This window comes from Trichomycterus rosablanca, chromosome 10, assembly GCF_030014385.1.
Source record: "Trichomycterus rosablanca isolate fTriRos1 chromosome 10, fTriRos1.hap1, whole genome shotgun sequence".
NCBI lineage: Eukaryota > Metazoa > Chordata > Actinopteri > Siluriformes > Trichomycteridae > Trichomycterus > Trichomycterus rosablanca.
This window is the reverse complement of record NC_085997.1, coordinates 2,311,508-2,331,948: the sequence shown is the minus strand read 5'-3', so window position 1 is coordinate 2,331,948 and position 20,441 is coordinate 2,311,508. Positions and strand designations below refer to the sequence as shown.

Here is a 20,441-nt window from a genome sequence, read left to right as displayed (position 1 = left end):
CAAGATTAATTTGTTTGGTTCAGATGGTCTCAAGCATGTGTGGCGGCAATCAGGTGAGGAGTACAAAGATAAGTGTGTCATGCCTACAGTCAAGCATGGTGGTGGGAATGCCATGGTCTGGGGCTGCATGAGTGCAGCAGGTGTTGGGGAGTTACATTTCATTGAGGGACACATGAACTCCAATATGTACTGTGAAATACTGAAGCAGAGCATGATCCCCTCCCTCCGGAAACTGGGTCGCAGGGCAGTGTTCCAGCATGATAATGACCCCAAACACACCTCTAAGACGACCACTGCTTTATTGAAGAGGCTGAGGGTAAAGGTGATGGACTGGCCAAGCATGTCTCCAGACCTAAACCCAATAGAACATCTTTGGGGCATCCTCAAGCGGAAGGTGGAGGAGCGCAAAGTCTCGAATATCCGCCAGCTCCGTGATGTCGTCATGGAGGAGTGGAAAAGCATTCCAGTGGCAACCTGTGAAGCTCGGGTAAACTCCATGCCCAGGAGAGTTAAGGCAGTTCTGGGAAATAATGGTGGCCACACAAAATATTGACACTTCAGGAACTTTCACTAAGGGGTGTACTCACTTTTGTTGCCGGTGGTTTAGACATTAATGGCTGTATATTGAGTTATTTTGAGGGAAGAATAAATTTACACTGTTATATAAGCTGCACACAGACTACTTTTCATTGTGTCAAAGTGTCATTTTGTCAGTGTTGTCCCATGAAAAGATAAACTTAAATATCTGCAGAAATGTGAGGGGTGTACTCACTTTTGTGATACACTGTATAAAGTACACATATTAGTTTGCTTTCTCTATATTGATATGCTGTATAGGGCAGTGATAGCTCAGTGGTTAAGGTACTGGACTAGTAATCTAAAGGTTGCCGGTTCAAGCCCCACCATCGCCAAGTTGCCACTGTTGGGCCCCTGAGCAAGTCCCTTTAACCCTCAAATCTCAATGCTCAAAATCGTGTTCAGTCATAACTGTAAGTCGCTTTGGATAAAAGCGTCTGCTAAATGCCAAAAATGTAAATATTGATGTTGTTTTCTGAATCTCCATCTTTTAATAACTTGCATTGTCTCATTTAGGATATATCTAAATAACCTGGGCAACACCTGTGTCTGCACAACACCCATGCTGACCAAGTGTGCCATTTTGAAGTGATCCTGCTGTAATCACCACCCTAAAGCACATGGACACAGTGGAAGCAAAAGCAGGAGGCTTCACGTTCGCATTCCATACAATCACCTGAGCAGATGTCATTATTTAAAAGCAGGAACTCTGATGCAGTGAAGAAAGCCAAGCCGGAGCTGGGGGAGTCGGCGTAGAAACTCCGAATCATTTTACCGAAAGGTCATTTTTAGTCAGTTCCATCAGTGTGTGATCTCATTTAAACCCACACAACAAAATCAGCTCGTTGATGTAGCCTATTCATTATACACACATACACACACACACATTGTGAATGAATGAAGTGGTGCTAGAGCTGCATCCATGTGCGTATTTTCCCACTTTTGATTGGTTGATATGTCGATATGCTTTTTAGCTAGAGAGAGAAAGAGAGAGAAAGAGAGAGAGAGAGAGAGAGAGAGAGAGAGAGAGAGCAAGTAATAAAGAAAGACCGGACTGAACAACGCCGGACTGGTGCAAATGGCAGCAGCGCCGAGAACGCATCTGGGGAGACGCGCCTGAGACACAGCACACACATGACCCTCAAACTGGACAGGACTGGGACTGGTACACACGGACCCTACCCATACTGAAAAATACAGAATGAAAATGACTTAGAAACGTCTTTAAAAGCATAGAGTATTGAAACATAGGTGCGGATACGAAAGACGGGAGATACAATTACGCGCGGAGGCTGTTGGGAGTGAAAAGAAAAAGAAAAGAAAGAAAACACAAGACAGGACAGACGACGGAAACGAATCAGAAAACTGGTGCGATAAAAAAAAAAGATTGAGAATGTTGGATGTGAACATTTGAGAAGATTAAAAACTGGATGAGCTGAATGCTCAGTGACGGGAGCGACTTTTACGCACGGATGCTGCAACAGTAAAACGAAAGATATAAAGGAAGAAGTGAAGACAAAAACGACCAAAAAACTGATAAATGTTGGAAAGTTCGAATCCCACAATCCTAAACAATGACAAAGAATAAAATGTGGATGGATTTATCTGACTGTAAGTAGCTCACGGAGAGACGAGGTCGGAAACTTGCGCTCAGACACGTAAGAAGCGTGATTGATTGATTGTTTTTCTTGTACCTTCCTAAGAAAATAACACTTTACAAATATTAGACATGGAGGAGTCGAGTGGATCGACAGGTCTGGCTAAATCAGCCGCGCTCAAACTCTCAGAGATGGGAGAGAAGACCAAGCAACTGGGCGACGCGATGCACGACCCGGAGCGCCAGCGGCGCATCATTTTGGTGATCGTGTGCGTGGCGCTGCTGCTGGACAACATGCTGTACATGGTGATCGTCCCCATTATCCCAGACTATCTGGCCGATCTGGAGAGCGTCCAGGCGTCTCACGACAACACGTCCTCCGCGGAGAACCTGGACGTCAAGATCGGGGTTTTTTTCGCGTCCAAGGCCATCGTGCAACTTTTGGTGAACCCGTTATCGGGCACCTTTATAGACCGGGTGGGTTATGATTACCCGTTGTTGATTGGACTGCTGGTGATGTTTTTTTCCACCACCGTGTTTGCGTTTGCAGAAAGCTACACCACCTTGTTTTTCGCGCGTAGCTTGCAGGGGTTGGGTTCGGCGTTTGCGGATACCTCGGGGATCGCCATGATTGCTGACAAGTATACAGAGGAATCTGAGAGAAGCAAGGCTCTGGGAATTGCCCTGGCATTTATTTCATTCGGAAGCTTAGTGGCGCCCCCTTTCGGCGGGGTGCTTTACGAATTTGCAGGAAAGCGGGTACCATTCATTGTGCTAGCATGCGTGTGCGCGGTCGACGGATTACTGCTGCTCACTGTTATCAAACCCTTCTCAGACCGGACACGTGAGAACATGCCCGTCGGTACGCCCATTTACAAACTAATGGTGGACCCGTATATCGCCGTGGTGGCGGGCGCGCTTACGGTATGCAACATTCCTTTAGCCTTCCTCGAGCCCACCATAGCCAACTGGATGGAGACCACAATGCATTCCACAAAGTGGGAAATGGGTTTGACGTGGCTGCCATCGTTCTTCCCGCATGTCCTCGGCGTGTACATAACGGTCAAGCTGGCTGCCAAGTACCCACACTTACAGTGGTTCTACGGCGCACTGGGCATGGTCATCATCGGCGCCAGTTCATGCACCGTGCCCGCCTGTAAGAACTTCGGACAGCTCATGGTGCCACTATGCGGGATCTGCTTCGGGATCGCCCTGGTCGACACAGCCCTCCTGCCCACGCTCGCGTTCCTGGTCGACGTCCGCCACGTCTCCGTATACGGCAGCGTGTACGCCATCGCAGACATCTCGTACTCCATGGCCTACGCCATGGGACCCATCGTGGCAGGGCAGATCGTGCACAACCTGGGGTTCGTCCAGCTCAACCTGGGCATGGGCCTGGTCAATGTACTTTACGCACCCGCACTGCTCTTGTTGCGCTACGTGTGCCAGGTAAGACCTTCCAACTCGGAGAGGAACGTCCTTCTGGAGGAGGGACCCACCGGGCTCTACGACACCATCAAGATGGAGGAACGCAAGCTGAAGAGGAAAGGACTCTGCACCACCAACACCAACATTAATCCCACCACCAATTCACTGCCTTTTGAGGATGGGTTTCACTCAAGGTCCCCCTCCGAGGAGGAGTCATCCGGACCAGAGTACACCTAATGCAACGGTCATAAAGGTGCCAGAAACGGTTCTTTAAAGTGATGGAACAGTTTCACAAACACCTTTTAATGGATGGTTCCCACAACTGTGGTTAGTAGTCCAGAGCCTTAATCATGAATCATTGTACTTTTTTAGCAACGAAATGCTTTGAAATGCCTCCTAGAGCTTCCTGAAAAAACGATCTCCTAGGAGAACCTCCTTCACATCCTAGTGGACCCTTGATTTGTAGTATTATTACACCATTAGTCAAGAACAATCCATCAAAAGGTCTTTGGGAAATAAAGCTCCTCTACAGATCTTAAAATCAATGTTTACCGTGTACTCAAAGTGCCAAGTTGGCGCAGCTGGTACAGTAGGTGCTGCACGCCAACATGGTCCTAATGACCTGGGCTCAATCCTCGAGTTCTGTGTCTGTAGGTTCTCCAGTCCAACCAAAAAAGGAATGAGGTTTAATAGTTGCACCAAATGAGTAGATGTGTGAGTGTCCATGATAAATTCTCAACTAAAGCCTTGTGTTTCTGGCTGGCACTGGACCCACCACAACCCTGACCAGGATGAAAAAATTATGAGTGAATGAATGAATGCATGAATGATGAGGTGTGAAATCAACAGTATATAAGAAGCTATAATATATAATATAACAGTATAAATGATATATAGACGTCTAGATATATTGAAATCATTTTGGACCCACTGATCTATTTTTTGGATTTGATATAATTATAAAAACGCTGATTGAAGCATCTGATTCCAACATCCTCACTGTAACACGGCTCATAAGGTGTGACGATGGTGCCTTTTTGGTGAAATCACTGGACTGTACTGACCAGTGTGCATCCCTAAAAATGACTACACTGTATAAATAAACAGAAGTATGTGGACACCCTTTCTAACTATTTAGGTCAGGTGTTTCAGCCAAACCCAAATGCTAAGCTTCTAAGCTTTGGGAAACAGTTTAGGGAAGGCCTCTTTTTCATTCTAGCATGACCGCGCCCCTGTGTGCTCGTAGCTTGAAGCACTTTGTGAAAATGAATGAGTGAACGATTGAAAAGAAACATAAACAAAGTGCTGTTAATCTGACAGTGAATGTTTACGACACACAGAGTCCAGAAGGAAGAAATAAACTGATATTTTAATCTTAAAATTGTAAGAGCTTAAAAAAAAAAATCTGTGTGCAGAGTTCTCCCTGTGACCATGTTGGTTTACTTCCAGGTACTTCTCCTAAAAGGACCGGATAGATGGATTGTGTAGATCTTCACTTTAACCTCGTTTATTTATTTTTCTTTATAATAAATCAGAGCTACACACAGAGCTCCACGTCCAAAGCAACACAAAAGTTTGTGAACCCCTGTTGTTGATTTCCATAATTTATTTAAAAAAATTAAAAAACTTAATGGCAGGCAATGACATATTGTTTCATATATATCGTATATAGCCAAAAGTATTTGGACACCTGACATTTGAAAAACAAATGCTTTTAAATACTAAAATCGAAAGACGTCTATGTGATCTAATAGTGGAATAAATATTTGCACTATGTGTTCGGTGTTGATTTATTTAATATATATTTAATTGTTATTTATGAAACATGTTATTTATTATTAATGAATTCATTACTGCTGTTTAATTTGACGCACAGAAACTCCAACATTTCCACGTCTAATAAAATGTAACTTTTATTTTTCCTGCTAATTGTAATTAAGCTTTAAAACAGAAGAAGATCAAATTCACTGCATCTGAAGAATAAGTTTGTGATGAGATGAGATGATACGATGTTTGGAACTGATTTAAACGTGACTGATTCTCTAAGCCAGAAAGATTCAGATGTCATTACATGAGCAGAACTAAAAAAAAAATCTCATTTTACCAGAGTAATGATCATTTTCCTAATAAAAGCCTTTAAACTGGTCTGTGTGTGTACATGTGTGTGTGTGTACATGTGTGTGTGTGTTTGTGTGTGTGTGTCCATTCCTAAGTGTCCTGTGTGTGTGCGTGTATGCGTGTGTGTGCCTTCTATGCTGTATTTTAATATTATTACTAATATTATTGTCATTAATTTGTTTATTCAATTTCTTATTTATTAATTTGTATTACATTATTTTAAAATCATACATATTTAATTCTCATTAAATATCATTTTTTATTGCTTTGTTAATATTTATTTAGGAGGTTTTACATTAATATAAGAGTCTGCAGCACAGCACAGCGCACCAGGAGCGGAATGTTCCGAGACGCGCATCAACCCGTTTGCGCAAAGGTGATTCAAGTGATTCAGGGAATCGACACTACGAGTCCTCTGCGCCTTCATGCACTGGAACCGATTCTGCAATAGAGCTCACGCTGCTCTACACGGCAGGTGGACCCGTTACAGATTCATAGCTTATAAAATAAAATGGCTTTTGTTTCTTAATAAAAAACACAAGTTTTATTATTATCTTTGTTTTCATAAATAAAATTAGTATTTTACAGTGAGCATTTAATTAGATGTTAATGTTGTAAATAAACTCAGAGGTGTTATCACATAAACCTCTGAACTGTAAGAGACGCAGTCATGCTGTGGAAATAAAAACTAAAATACGACAAATCGAATCAAATCAAAACCACTTATAATGATGATTATTAATAGAGGTTACACATACAGTTTTACACTTTGAGCAATGCATGTTTAAAAAAATATATAATCAACTAATCATCCAAAGGACAAGTAACATGATTTAACACACAGCACACATTAAGATTTAACACATAATTCCAATTTGTCATAAAAAGGAATAAACTCTGTGTTTTAAATAAAAGCGAGTGATCCGATAAAAAAAGGTACAAAAACAAAAAAGCGAACAGCACACTTGATCAGATCTGAAGTGCACTTGTAAATCACGTGTGTTTAAACACTTCACATATTGTTTTATTTCTTATAATGTCACTCAATCATCATCAAGTGTTCTTCTTTAGCTCTAATATCAAGTCTTCCAGCTAAAATGTCCATTCTCGACTGCGAGGTAACTGCAGATTTACCTCATTCTGTCGGGTACTGATGATGGAGTTTTAATATGAATGAATCTATGAAAGTTTCATATATAAAATCACTCTGAAATTAGTAAACAAACCAAAAAAGGAAGGAAAAGAACTGCGTGGTGAATTTACTTTATGACATATTTGGTTTTATTTTGTGTGCACATTATTCCTACAGAATTGTTTGAAATCAACACAGTTTGGGATTTAATTTTACTCCTTTTCGGTTCTGCTGTGATAATATTTATTGGTGTGAAAATAATTCGTTTTTATAAGTCTTAAAGGTAAGACTGTTTCAGCAGGTGTAATGCATTAATTCATGCATGCATGCATTCACTCACTCATTCACTCTGATCCTGTTCAGTTCCACGCATTACACAGTGAATCCATATTAAAAGCAGTAAATGATTCTTTATGTTTATTAATTCAGAGTTTTTTCCCCAGTTCATGTTTTATATCATTATTTCTAAGCACCCCTGAGCAAAGGACCTGCTGCACGCTGACCAATCACTGAGCGTCTGATTAATTATGGGCGTGGTTTTTGTATGCACGCCGATGGGATGAAAGAAGGAAAGAAAGCGCGGCTGGTTGGGAAGCGTCCGCACGCGCACCGGCGCCCGGGCTAAGAGCAACAACGCACGTGCTGGAGATGGAGAGTGAAGCGCGCGCGCCTGGGTGGAAATCATAACATCACCTCTGCACACAGGTATTTATTATTATTATTATTATTATTATTATTATTATTATTATTAAACAGAATTTTTGTACGAAAGAGTGTGATATTATTAAATAATAATCCGTGCAGTTGGACTAAAGCAGTAGTACTACTGAAGTGAAGTCTAAAGACAAATATGGAACATTTACCAGAATTGTATATTTATATTAATTCTATTTTATTGCAATCAAGCAGCAAGTCATTTTCAAGTCACAGTGTCTTGTTCTAACAGTTAAAAAATAATGATCAGAAAATCAGAGTTGATCTTTTGGGTTAAATTTTATTGATAAAACGAACCGTTCACTGGTACTAAAGTTTTAGGAACAGGGATTTTTGCTCTAGAAATGCAATAATGGTAAATTAATCTTGGGGCAGAATTAACACTGTTTTTTGTCTTAAATTCCAAAATGCAAAAACATTATGCCCTTAAAATGATTGCCCCCCCTTTAAAGAAACACCCCAAAACAAACAAATACTGCATCAAATTGGTGTCATAATTTACACTTTATTGTTGTTTGTTTGTTTATTAGGATTTTAACATTATGGGTTTTTATTACACTTTTGGTTACATTCATGACAGGACAGGTAGTTACCGGTTACACAAGATCTATCAGATCCAGTTTTTAAAATCAAACACAATCATGGACAGTTTTGTATCTCCAATTCACCTCACTTACACGTCCTTGGACTGTGGGAGGAAACCAGAGCTCCTGGAGGAAAGGAGAACATGCAAACTCCATACAGACTGCCCCACCTGGGGATCGAACCCAGGACCTTTTTGCTGTGAGGCGACAGTGCTACCCACTTAGCCACCATGCCGCCCTTTTTTGTTTCGAAATCGAAATCCACACACATTATGTCCTTAAAATTATTATGTCCATCAGATTGGTGTCTAGACTTGACTCACATATTGTTGGAAGGCTTAGACCCTCAGCTGTTCATTATTTCTTTATTGTTGAGTTTAGCTTAGAATGACTGAGTTGATTGAGCTCAATATTTTAGACAAAACTGAGGATTAATAATGAGGGCAGTGGTAGCTCAGTGGGTAGGACTTTGGGTTGTCAATTAAAAGCCTGAGGGTTTGGCCCCTAGCCAAGGCCCTTAACCCTTCTGGTTTCAGAAGTGAATGCCTGATCTCACAAATGCTTATACCTCATGGGCACAAATTCCTACAGACACACTGCAAAACTCTTCCCAAAATAGAGTAGGCATCAGTGACATCTGCGAAGTGGGGACCAACCTGTATTTATGCCCATGTCAAACAATCTCATAGTTTTGTGTCCATATACTTTTATCCATATCATGTATGTACATGTGGAACAAAATAGATTCAGATTTTTAATCCTATAATATTAAAAATAAGAGCTAAAGCAGCTGATGTGGTTTGAAACAGCAGCTCCGGTGCTGAAATGAGACCTCCAGTTCTCCAGATATGCTCTTGTGTAAAAAAACAGGATTTATTTTTAAGCTGCTGGAAGCTCTGCGGTGTTTATCTGGGTAACAGTGATGTATTTATTTCATAAAGGCTGAAGAATCGTCCATCTGCCCTGACCAGCATCTCTGTAAAACTGTGAAGATGCCTGTCCTGGGGAGAGAACCATCCAGAGACACCAATGTAAGCACATCACCTCCCCTTCCACCACCATCAGCATCATCCTCATCAACTTAACCATCCTCCTCCTCCTCCTCCTTATCCTCATCATCATTACCATCATCATCCTAGTCTTCCTTCTCCTTATCATCATCATTACCATCATCACTGCCATCATCATCATCATTAAACCTACCCTACATGGCTAAAATTATGTGGACCCCACTCCTAATGACATGATTTCAGGTGTTTCAGCCACACCCATTTGTAAAGAGTGTAAAAAATCAATTATAGTATCAACCTGTACACTGAACATACAACGCTGACCTGTAATGATGAAGCTGGACTTTATGAAGATGGTCAAGGATTCAAGACCAGTGGAAGAAACACCAATAACATTTGATATGTGGATGACACAACACTCATGGCAGAAAATCATGAAGACCCGATGGCCCTCTGAAGAAGAGACTTAAAAAATGGGACGTCAGCCAAATACGAAGAAGACAGAAGTCATGACAACAGGACAAGATGTGGAAGTGGTGGACAGCTTTTGTTCACTTGGATCAATTATTACCAGCAAAGGTTCCAGCAGTCAGGAAATACGACACAGATGAATAAAGAATGAAGGAACTGAAAAAGATTTTCAAACTCTGATCTTCTCTGTGGTTCCTTATGGATGTGAAAGCTGGAAAATATACGCAAGACAGGAAGAGCCACTTTGGTGCTGGTGAAGATATCTGAGAGGAGCTTAAACAACCAGAAGACAAACAAATAGATCCTCAACACATAAGAGGAACCAATTCATTGGAAAATAATTATGCTTCAGAGAGTTGAAAGTAAAAGAGGAAGAGGAGAGGCAGCGATAAGATCGGTTGATATAATTATAGGAACAATGAATAAGCCATTAAGAAGCCTGAAGAACCAAACAGTCAAGAGGTTCTGGAGAAACGTTATTCATATAAGACCAGGAGTTGGAATTGACTTGATAGCACCTGATAATAATAATAATAATAATAATAATAAATGATGTGCAGTTTCTAAAAGGTGCTCAGGTCTTTATGGGTCTTTATGGGGCAGTTGTAGTCTAGTGGTTAAGGTATTGGACTAGTAATCAAAAGGTCGCTGGTTCAAGCCCAATCATTGCCAGGTTGCTACTGTTGGGCCCTTGAGCAAGGCACCTAACCCTCAATTGCTTGGACTGTATACTGTCACAGCACTGTAGGTCACTTTGGATAAAAAGATGCTGAAAATGTAAATGGGTCTTTCTTTGTGCACGGAGGAGTCATTAAGGAACAGGAAAGGGCCTTCCCTAAACTTTTGTCTCAAAGTTTGACTCATGAAGCCTAATTTATCTCATATACAGTATTTGTTTGCACGCCTGTTACTAATGGATATAACTGAAGCAGCTGATCCTAATACAAACCCCATCTCTAGATAAGTCCAACAAGCTCATGCTCAGGTGTCCAAATACTTTTGACCCCTTAGTGTACTTGAAGGTTTTGGCTGGATAAGAGTAGCTAATATAAGAAATTACTAGAACCCCTGTCCTATAGAGACGTACGGACCCTGATGTAATGAAAGCATCCGCCTCGGCCGGAGTGTTATTTATACCCCGAGCCAACACGTAGCCTTGCCTGTTCGAGTAATCCATCCAGAACGTTTTGCTACGTCGATACGCCGGGCTAGAAATGACTGAGAATGATGGACCAGAGGTTGGATATTTTATTTCATGGCCTATTTTCTCCTGACACCTATTTAAAAAATGGAAATGAATGAACGAGCGCGGAACGGCTGAGATATTTATTCTGTTTTAGCAGACGTCTACTCTTTGATGCCATATTCATCATTGGCATTTTATTAAAGGTATCACTCTGTACCCCAGACGGAAGATTAGTGCCAAGCCGATCATATAAATAATTGTGCAGAACAAGGAAATATTTAAAACTTCAGACAAATGCTGAATAATTACATCATGTGATCGTTAGTATTGGGCTGGAGGACATGAACACACAGCAGTTGCTGCTTTTGCATTTGTTCTCACCATTGCTGAGATCCGGGTTCAAATCTCAGCGATGCTGTTGACTGGCCAGGCGTCTACACAGACATTATTGGCTGTGTCTGAGGGTGGGTAGGCTGTAACCCTGCAGTGAATTGGTGACCTGTCCTGGGTATTTCTGCCTTGTGTTAGTGTTTCCTGGACCTTGCCGTGACCCTGACTAAGATAAAGTTGTTTCATTTGGACCCAAACATTTTTGATTCTTCTCATTTGCATCTCAAGCTTCTCAGTAAAAAAAGAGCACGTGTATAATGCCACCTAAATCTAATGTCCTTCAGGTCCTGCCCAAAGTGCCTGTACCGGACCTGAAGCAGACCCTGACCACCTACCTGAAGTGTGTTAAACACCTCATCTCCGGTTCCCAGTTCCAAAGAACCAAAGCCATCGTGGAGACGTTTGGTAAAGCAGGTGGAACAGGAGAGACGCTCCAGAAGAAGCTACTGGAACGAAGAGACAAGACAGAAAACTGGGTAAAAAATTTTTTGTACACGGTTAAAGTCAAAAGTTTACATACACTTGTGAATTCAGTGGTTGAAATATAGCAATCCCTAAACTTCATCCAAAGCTTCTTTTCATGCAACTCTCAGGTTTATGACTACTGGCTGGACGACATGTACCTGAACAACAGACTGGCACTTCCAGTCAACTCCAGTCCTGTACTGGTGTTCCCAAAACAGGACTTTAGGGACCGGGAGGACTCCCTCAGGTAAGCACAGGGACCTGAACTGGACCTCACTGAACACCTTTGTCTTCTCATCCGCCTTATGAATGCTTCGTTTGACTGAATGGGCACAAATTGTCACAGTCACGCTCCGAATTGAATTGCTCCAAAGGTGAAACGTTTCTGACGTGAATCTGCTTGCCGTTCTCGCGAGATTAATGAGAACTCACCGCTTCTTTTTCGCCGCACTCAATCAGAATAACGTGGAGCTTTCAACGAGCGCGACGCACACCGCCTCAGGACCTCAGAGATAAAAATATCAGATCTAAAAGATACTCATCAGAGACAGAAGAAAGAAAACAGATAGTACGCTTGAGGAAAAGCTTTCAAGAACGAAAAAAAGGAAAAAGAGATGTAGTGTAAAGAAGTCGGACGCTGCCTCGTTATTCAGTCAGATTATCACTTAGAATTAGAGCACCTTAGTAGGCAGCATTTTAAGGACTCTAATAATTTAGACATGCCCTCTTCTTAGGAGTGTGTAGGACGACGTGAAATGCGTCTATGTAAAGAGAGCACTGGGTTTTCAGACAGACCCAGTTTATACACGTTGTTGTGTACTTGTGTCTCTCTGATACACACAGCCAGTGTGTTGTGGTCAGTAACGAGGCAGTAATATGATTACGGAGTGAAGATGTACAGATCGGAGAGTAAAGATGTTCTGCTCGTGCCGTCTGAGTAATGAGTATCTGATGAGCTTACACAAACACACACACATCTTTACTGCCCACTCGCGCTCATTACATACAATATTATTATTATACAATACATTTCTATAAATACGATGTTCTAAATTAGTGTGGAAAATAGTGTGTGCAGATAAATCAGGGTCAAATGAATCTGTCAAAAAGGCCTCAGTCATATCAATAATATTTAGACGGTACTCGGTTTTCCATTATGGGAGTGTTGGCTCACTGTGGTGTGGTGGTGCCCCGGAGTCTGATGGAAAGTGTTTAACAGACAGATGCACCCATTTAACTGGACAGTTTTGTAATTTTGAATTGTGTTTACAGATATGCAGCTCATCTCATCTGTGGTGTAATGGAATATAAAGCCATCCTGGATGGGTAAATTCTATTTTTTTGTTTGCTCAATATGGTAAAAAGTATGTCGACACCCTCCTAACTTGCCCACATGTGATAATGATATTATTAAATCAATAAAACATGAATTTGATTAGACTTATTTTTCTGTCCCCGGTCAGGAGAACGTTGCCGCAGGATTACGCTCGCGGTCAGCAGCCTGGAACTGAACTCTGTATGGAACAATATTACCGCCTCTTTATGTCCTACAGGAGACCCGGACTCAAAAAAGACTCGCTGATCTCTCACGGTGACACGTGTGCCAGCAAAACTCACGACCCCGGACACATTATAGTGGCCTGTAAGAACCAGGTGAGTCCAGGGATCCGGTCAGAATAAGATGAGTTACATTGTTCCAAAGTACCTCCACATGATCTTTCCTTTATTTCTCTCCTCAGTTCTTCATGTTCAATCTGACGGAGAAATCACAGAAGCTAAATGAGAGCGATTTGCTAACCCAGCTCACGAGGATTAGAAAAATGGCAGAATCGGAGGAAAAGACGCCACCTATCGGCCTCCTGACCTCGGACGGGCGGACCGAGTGGGCACAAGCAAGAGAGGCACTCCTTAGAGGTCAGAAGTTATATTAGTACCACGTAATAATCTAGGTTTGTTAATGCACTGTATGGCCAAAAGTGTTTGGACATCCCACTCCAGAGCCATGGCTGTTATATTAAGTGGCCTCCTTTGTAGGCATAACAGCCTCCACTCATCTGGGAAAGTTTTTAAACACAGACACTTGTGTCTAAACTGAACAAACTTATTTTCCTTTTATCCTAAAATTGTTCAAATGGTTTGAGACACTCAAAACTCGTCTGGTTCCTCTCAAGGTTTCTTCCTGTAATTTTAAGGATTTTTCATCCATTTTTAAACATTAAATCCAACAGGAGATTTTAACAAAAAAGAAGAAACAATTACTAAATAAATACATTACAGGAATAGCCCTAATATCAATGAAAATTAGGTTCATAATAATAAATAAAAAAGAAGAAATAAATTAAATTTATGAATAAATAACTATTAAGATACTAATAACAAAAAATAATTAATTGAATTTAAAAAATAAATAAATAAAAAAGAATAAATTAAATACATGAATAAATAACTATAAAAGTAAATATAATAATAACAAAAATAAATAAATAGTAAGTAAAAAATAATGAATAACTATAAAAGTAAATATGATAATAACAAAAATAAATAAATAATTGAATTAAAAAATAAATAAATAATCTTGTATCCCCCCAGCAACCAACAAAACATGAAGGTTCCTGTTAAAAAAAGGGAAAATAACTAAGTTATAAAGGGTTGCCACCCTTGGCTGTTGGTCCTGGATACTATTTGAGACAGCATCTATTGTAAAATGTGTTATATAAGTAATCATTTTGACTTGACTCAAAACATGCTCCTGTCCTAACTTTTTTGGAATGTGTCGCAGGTGTCAAATCAGGAATGAGTAAATATTTCCAAACATCAATAAGGCTGAGAGGATAAAACCTGAACATAAAACCTTCTGAAGATCCCTCGTACATATGAGTGATGTTATAGTGTCGTTTACAGAGCCGGTGAACCGAGAGTCTCTGGAGCTGATTGAAAGCTGCGTATGTGTGGTGTGTCTGGATGAACCCGTCAAAGTTCAGCCCACCGACTCCAACCGAGCGCTGTTCATGCTGCACGGCGGCGGTCACGAGAACAACGGAGCCAACCGCTGGTACGACAAGTCCATGCAGGTAAGTCACATGGTGGAGAGGTGAAAGGACTCTGAATGGACTGAACTCCATGTCAGTGCTGGTCTTCATTAATGGTGTTTATTGCAGTTTGTGGTGGGTGCGGAAGGTGTGTGTGGGGTGGTGTGTGAACACTCGGCGTTCGAGGGAATCGTGCTGGTCCAGTGTACAGAGTACATCCTGAAATACATGTAAGCACACAAGGATTAATTATACTCAAAATACTGTAGGTGGCAAAAAGTATGTGGACATCTCTACTAATTATTAAGTTCAAGTGTTTTTCTTTCAGACTCATTGCTAACAGGTGTATAAAACCAATGACAAAATACAATATATGCTTGTGACAACAGTTTGGGGAAGGCTGCTTTCTGTCTCGGGATGACTGTGCCTCTGTGCACGAAGCAAGCTTGATAAAGCCATGCTTAGACCAGTTTCAGGTGGAGAAACTACGGTGGCCTGCAAGTCAGACCTTCTTGTCCTGGATAAGTACCTGTCCTAACAAATGGTCTTTCTATTGAATGGACAGATTCCTCTAGACACACTCTAAAATCTTGGTGAATGGCTTACCAGAAGAGTGGAGGCTGTTGTAGATGCAAGAGGACTCATACCAACCGTATGAAGTTTGGATAGTGGACAGATCTATAGATCTTTTAATTTTATTTATTTATTTGTTTATTTTTTGTTGGGATGGGTCAGGGGGGCTTCTCAATAAGATTCCCCACTGTTCCAAGAGGGCTCCTCCTGTGGTTCAGTGGATTCCTAAAGGCATTGTAACCCTTTCAAGCTCTTCTGAAATGCATTACTTAGCTAACTAGCTTACCAATCATTTTTTTACTTTGTTGCATGACACACTGATATGTTGAAGATGGCACTCACTGGGGTGGCAAGAAGGGTGGCCACATTTCTCTGGTGTCACTGGCCATCCCTTGCCTCGGCCTCTGCTTATTTTACATAATATCAAGTCAACACACATCACATTGGAGTTCCTCGTTTCCCACCAGGACTAGAAGTCCAAGCAAGACGATTAGGATCTCCAGTAGAAGTGACCTCCCAGTTCCACGCAGACTCTCCTGGAAATGTTCTGCTCAGATTCCGAGCATGCTGGCCTCCTCCGCTCACAATCTGCAGAGGTGAGATCTACCAGAGCTCCTATAAAAGCAAAAAGCCACACATAGTAACTACATAGTAACTACATTCTAATATGTCTGCCTTTTCTCTGACTGAATGATGGAACTTCTGCTTCTTTATTAAAATAATCTCATTAATGTAAGTTTGTTTGTTGGTTACTTACTGTTGGGTTTCTTAAAATTAGAAGAAATACAAACAGCATCATCAAGCTTCTGGAATCATTCTGGCTGCATCCTTGACGTTTTTGCCAGACACTTTACAGCACATTTCACATGTTCTTGATAAAATGATAGGAGGTCAAGACACTGGAAAGCTTATTCCTACCAGAACACCCAATCAGATCCAAGATTTGAGAACTTTTGAGAAGTTCCAAAGCTAAATATCACCACCACCATGCTTGACAGAAGGTACAGTGATGTTGTCTCATATTTTCCTCAAAACATCATCAGCCAAGTTTTAAGATGTCAGTCCTGGGGCTTCTGTCCTGCATGTTGATGTCTAACTGTGGACAATTACACACACGTTATCCAGGACACATTGCTTCCTGTGTGTCCTCCTGTCAGCATACAGTTTGGGATTTCTTCCTGACCTTTGTATTCTCCAACAACCTAGACTTTTTTCATCGTGAGGCTTTTGACCCGGTCTAAACGGTGCTCCACTGTTCCTCACAGGCTTGTGAACAACCTGGACATGGAGGTTTTCACCTTTAAAGATTACGGCAAAGAGTTCATCAAGAAGCAGAAGATGAGTCCTGATGCTTACATCCAGGTGGCGCTACAGCTGGCCTTCTACAGGTAAAACACCAGAGTGAAAACATGTCAGCATAAGTATGAAGTGTGTTTAAAGTGAACCCTTTAAACACACACTAGTCAAGTTTACAGTCCAGAACTAAAAAGTATCTGAACTGAAATTTCTTTTAACCAATCAGTCATCATCAGTTGAAAGTTAAATGTTAAGCAACAAGCTTTTATTGTACTTATTGTTGAATGATGCCTTTTAAATGTGGGAGTTTACAGATGTCACACACATGCTCATTCACAGTTTCTTTCCTCAGATGCACCAGAAGATCGGTCTTTACCTACGAGAGCGCCTCCACCCGCCGCTTCGGTCACGGCCGCGTGGACAACATCCGCTCGTCCACCGCAGAGGCGCTGCACTTCTCCAAAGCCATGACGGACGAGGAAGCCCACGCTCAGGTGCCTCATTTTTCTTCCTTATCCTCCCATTACTGCCTTTCGCCTCTAATTCTGTCCATCACGCCGCTCGCCTAGACGAGTCCCAGCGGCTTCTGTCTCCTCCACTAAGATCGGCCACTAATCTCGTTATAGATTACAGAGCAACGCTGGGTGTAATACAGACTCAGTGTAATGGCCGTTCACTGTCTATTGATACCAACTACACATCATACTCGCGTCCATGGATTTAACCGATAAAACTGCAGTGTGAAGGTAAACAGAGCTATTTATTAAGTAAAAATAATTTGGACAGCGCTTTTTACAGCCAAGGCTGACAGTGGCAGGAAGAAACATTGAGAGGAACCAGACGAAATAGAAATCTTTGATTAGAATAAATAAAAACTTACTAAAAACAAATTATATCAATAAAAAAATAATGAAAATAATTCGAGCTCAGTTCTGTCTGTAATAGTAATAGTAATAGTAATAGTAAAGAGTAAAATGTGATGGTGAGTTTCTGGACATTGTAAGTTTGGTCACTGCAGGTTCTCATCACATCCAGCAGTCCAGCAGGAGCGGCATTCTTGGCATGGCCAGAAAATCAGAACCAGAAGGTACCAAAGCCATGAGGGATCTCTCTGGGACATCAGCACCCATTCATCAACCAACCTGAGTGATTGGATGTGAGAGGCAGAGCGATAATAGAGCCGAAACCCTGCGATGGATCAAACCCAGTCAAACCAACAGGGTTTAGCATCAGGAGGGTAAAAAGGTCCACATCAGAACCCCCTTTGGGCAAAAAAATATAAGAAAATCAAAACCAGAAGGACCCACAGCCATGAGGGATCTCTCTGGTACATCAGCACCCATTCATCCCACCACCAACAAACCTGAGTGATCGTGTGTGAGAGGCAGAAACCCTGCATGGGGATTGGCACCCAGTCTTCATATCTTATTATTTATATGAATATCAAATGATAAATTTGCATTTTTAGAAAAAATTTTTTACAGATCCTAAAATAATGTGATATAGTAACAAAAAATGACTTTTTACAATTTTATTAGTAAATAAAGACCTCAGTGAGGACATAAGTGAGAATATAGAGAGTTCTAGATGCAGCCATTGTTCTCTTTTTTTGCATTGTCCTAAATTGCAGATCCTCACTTCCCCGTGTACCCTGAGGATCTCTGATCACCTACAAGACATTCTCACTGACAGAGGAGAATTTCCAAATCAACAAAATCAATCTGACACTAAATCATGCTTCCTGTAACCAAAATTAGCATGTTGTTTTACCACCAAACCTGTCATTCCTGTGACTGATGATGTCACTTAATGTGAAAATCTGATTGAAATGGTCTGTACACACCATCATGATGCTAGATGAGCTAATAAGTGATTGGTTTTGTTGTACTTTTTCTTTTAGGACTCCGAGAAGATGGAAAGGTTTAGAAAAGCCATAGACGCCCAGACAAACTACACCAAGATGGTGAGGATCATTCATCAGTGCCAGTTTGCAGATTTTTGTCGTCTTTGTTTGCTTTAACACACAAAACTAGTCAATATTAAGTTGACCAGCTCGCTAAACATTTAGCATACAGTTTGAAGCTTGCACAGATATAGCAACATCCATCTAGTGACCATCAGTGATGACTTTGCAGTGGTGGGGCTTGAATCAGCACCCAATATTCCAGCATTTTCATCACTGACCCAGTGGTACATTGGTTCTTCTGAAGTGACCTGCCTGGCTCCAACTCTTCAGCTCTTTTTAGGCCTACATCTGAGGCCACCCTCATCTCTCTGGAGTGTTCCACTTGGACCCACTCTTCAGCTCTAGCTCTACCCCTCATCTTGGCAAAGTCATCCACCTTGGATTTCTGGAGTTGTGCATATGGACTTGTCTAATCCAAAGAGCCAATTGGAAAGGCTAAATAAGTGACTCCACAGAGCCAAGGGTCTGGAAAACTAAGGGGTTGGGACCAGATGGTACACTCCAGCAGAAGGGGAAAAGGTCAGGTGGGTAGTACCTTAGAGTAAAGAAACAGAGCTAGATAAGTATCTCCAGAGAGCTAAGGTATGGACAGTTTGGTGAATCCAGAGATAATTTCTGATCTCTATAATGATTATAATGTATGTCCATTTTCTGCTGGTCCCATTAAGGCCCTTTCTGGACTGGGAATTGACAATCACCTACTCGGACTTCGAGAAGTTGGCAAGGAGCTGAAGATCGAAACACCGGAGATATTTAAAGATGAGACTTATCACCTCAGCAACCAGTTCATCCTCTCAACCAGCCAGGTATCAACGTTACAGATTGTCCTGATGTTCTGGGTGGAGCGGAGATCTGATCAGGATGAAGCAGGATGGAGTTAAGAGAAGGAGCACCTGTATTTAAGTTTTTTCTCTATTCTTCAGGTTCCCACCACTGTGGATATGTTCTGCTGTTACGGCCCGGTGGTTCCAAACGGATACGGGGTGTGTTACAATCCTCAGTCAGCGCACATCCTGTTCTGCGTGTCCAGTTTTCGGGCGTGTGTATCCACATCGTCCCTGGTTCTAGCAAAGAGTCTGGATAAAGCGCTCATGGACATGAGGGATCTGTGTAATAAGTACAGCACTGTCGGTCCGAAAGAAGGCGGAGCCAAGTCTGTCACGCCTAGGATGTAAGTCATACTGTATGTAAGATAGGCTAACATGCTGATAAGTGATACTTTAGGAGGCGTCTCCAGTGGTATTGATTTGAAGAATGGGATGCATGCTTGCTGCTTTTGGCTGGGTTGTATTGCTTGGTCCAGTAATCTGGAGTTACTTTCAGGAAAGTCTTTATTTAGTGACACAAATAATAAATATTAAACTCGGATGAGGTTTTACGCTCTAATGAATAGATACAATATAATGACGCTGGATGTTGATTAGAAACAGGAGTCATGTTGAGAGTAAAAGTCACAATACGTTTGAGTGCCAAAAATAATCAAACTTCATCAAGGATGCAGTTCTCATTTCACGTTAATGCCTATTAGAAGAGAAACGAGGCATAACATTATTAGGTGAGGTGAATAACACTGATTATCTCTTCATCACGGCACTTGTTAATGGGCGAGCGTGAGGATCTGAGTGAGTTTGACGAGGGCCAAATAGTGATGGATAGACGACTGAGTCAGAGCATCTCCAAAACTGCAGCTCTTGTGGGGTGTGTTCCTGTTTTGCAGTGGTCAGTATCTATCAAAAGTGGTCCATGGAAGGAACAGTGGTAAACCGGAGACAGGGTCATGGGCGGCCAAGGCTGATTGATGCAGGTGTGGAGCGAAGGCTGGCCCGTGTGGTCCAATCCAACAGACGAGCTACTGTAGCTCAAACTGCTGGAGAAGTTCATGCTGGTTCTGATAGAAAGGTGTCAG

At 41.5% G+C, this 20,441-nt stretch overlaps 2 protein-coding genes across 3 annotated transcripts; both read left to right on the top strand.

Moving 5' to 3' along the window:
* Positions 1-2,305: 2,305 nt before the first annotated feature.
* Positions 2,306-3,838, top strand: slc18a3b (solute carrier family 18 member 3b). Its single transcript, XM_063003576.1, has one exon. The coding sequence runs from the start codon at positions 2,306-2,308 to the stop codon at positions 3,836-3,838; it is 1,533 nt and encodes a 510-aa protein (XP_062859646.1).
* Positions 3,839-9,141: 5,303 nt separating this feature from the next.
* On the top strand, positions 9,142-19,842 carry LOC134321695 (choline O-acetyltransferase-like). 2 transcript variants are annotated; one of them, XM_063003510.1, is made up of 15 exons: positions 9,142-9,180; positions 10,076-10,084; positions 11,491-11,682; positions 11,800-11,918; positions 12,944-12,997; positions 13,135-13,324; positions 13,411-13,585; positions 14,573-14,742; positions 14,830-14,930; positions 15,741-15,869; positions 16,539-16,661; positions 16,922-17,063; positions 18,470-18,532; positions 19,204-19,341; positions 19,459-19,842. In XM_063003510.1, exons 1-15 carry the CDS (start codon positions 9,142-9,144, stop codon positions 19,708-19,710), a joined length of 1,896 nt encoding a protein of 631 aa, XP_062859580.1. In that variant the 3' UTR covers positions 19,711-19,842. The 2 variants fall into 2 exon arrangements, with proteins under 2 accessions (XP_062859580.1, XP_062859579.1); XM_063003509.1 differs by lacking the exon at positions 10,076-10,084.
* The last annotated feature ends 599 nt before the right edge of the window (positions 19,843-20,441 follow it).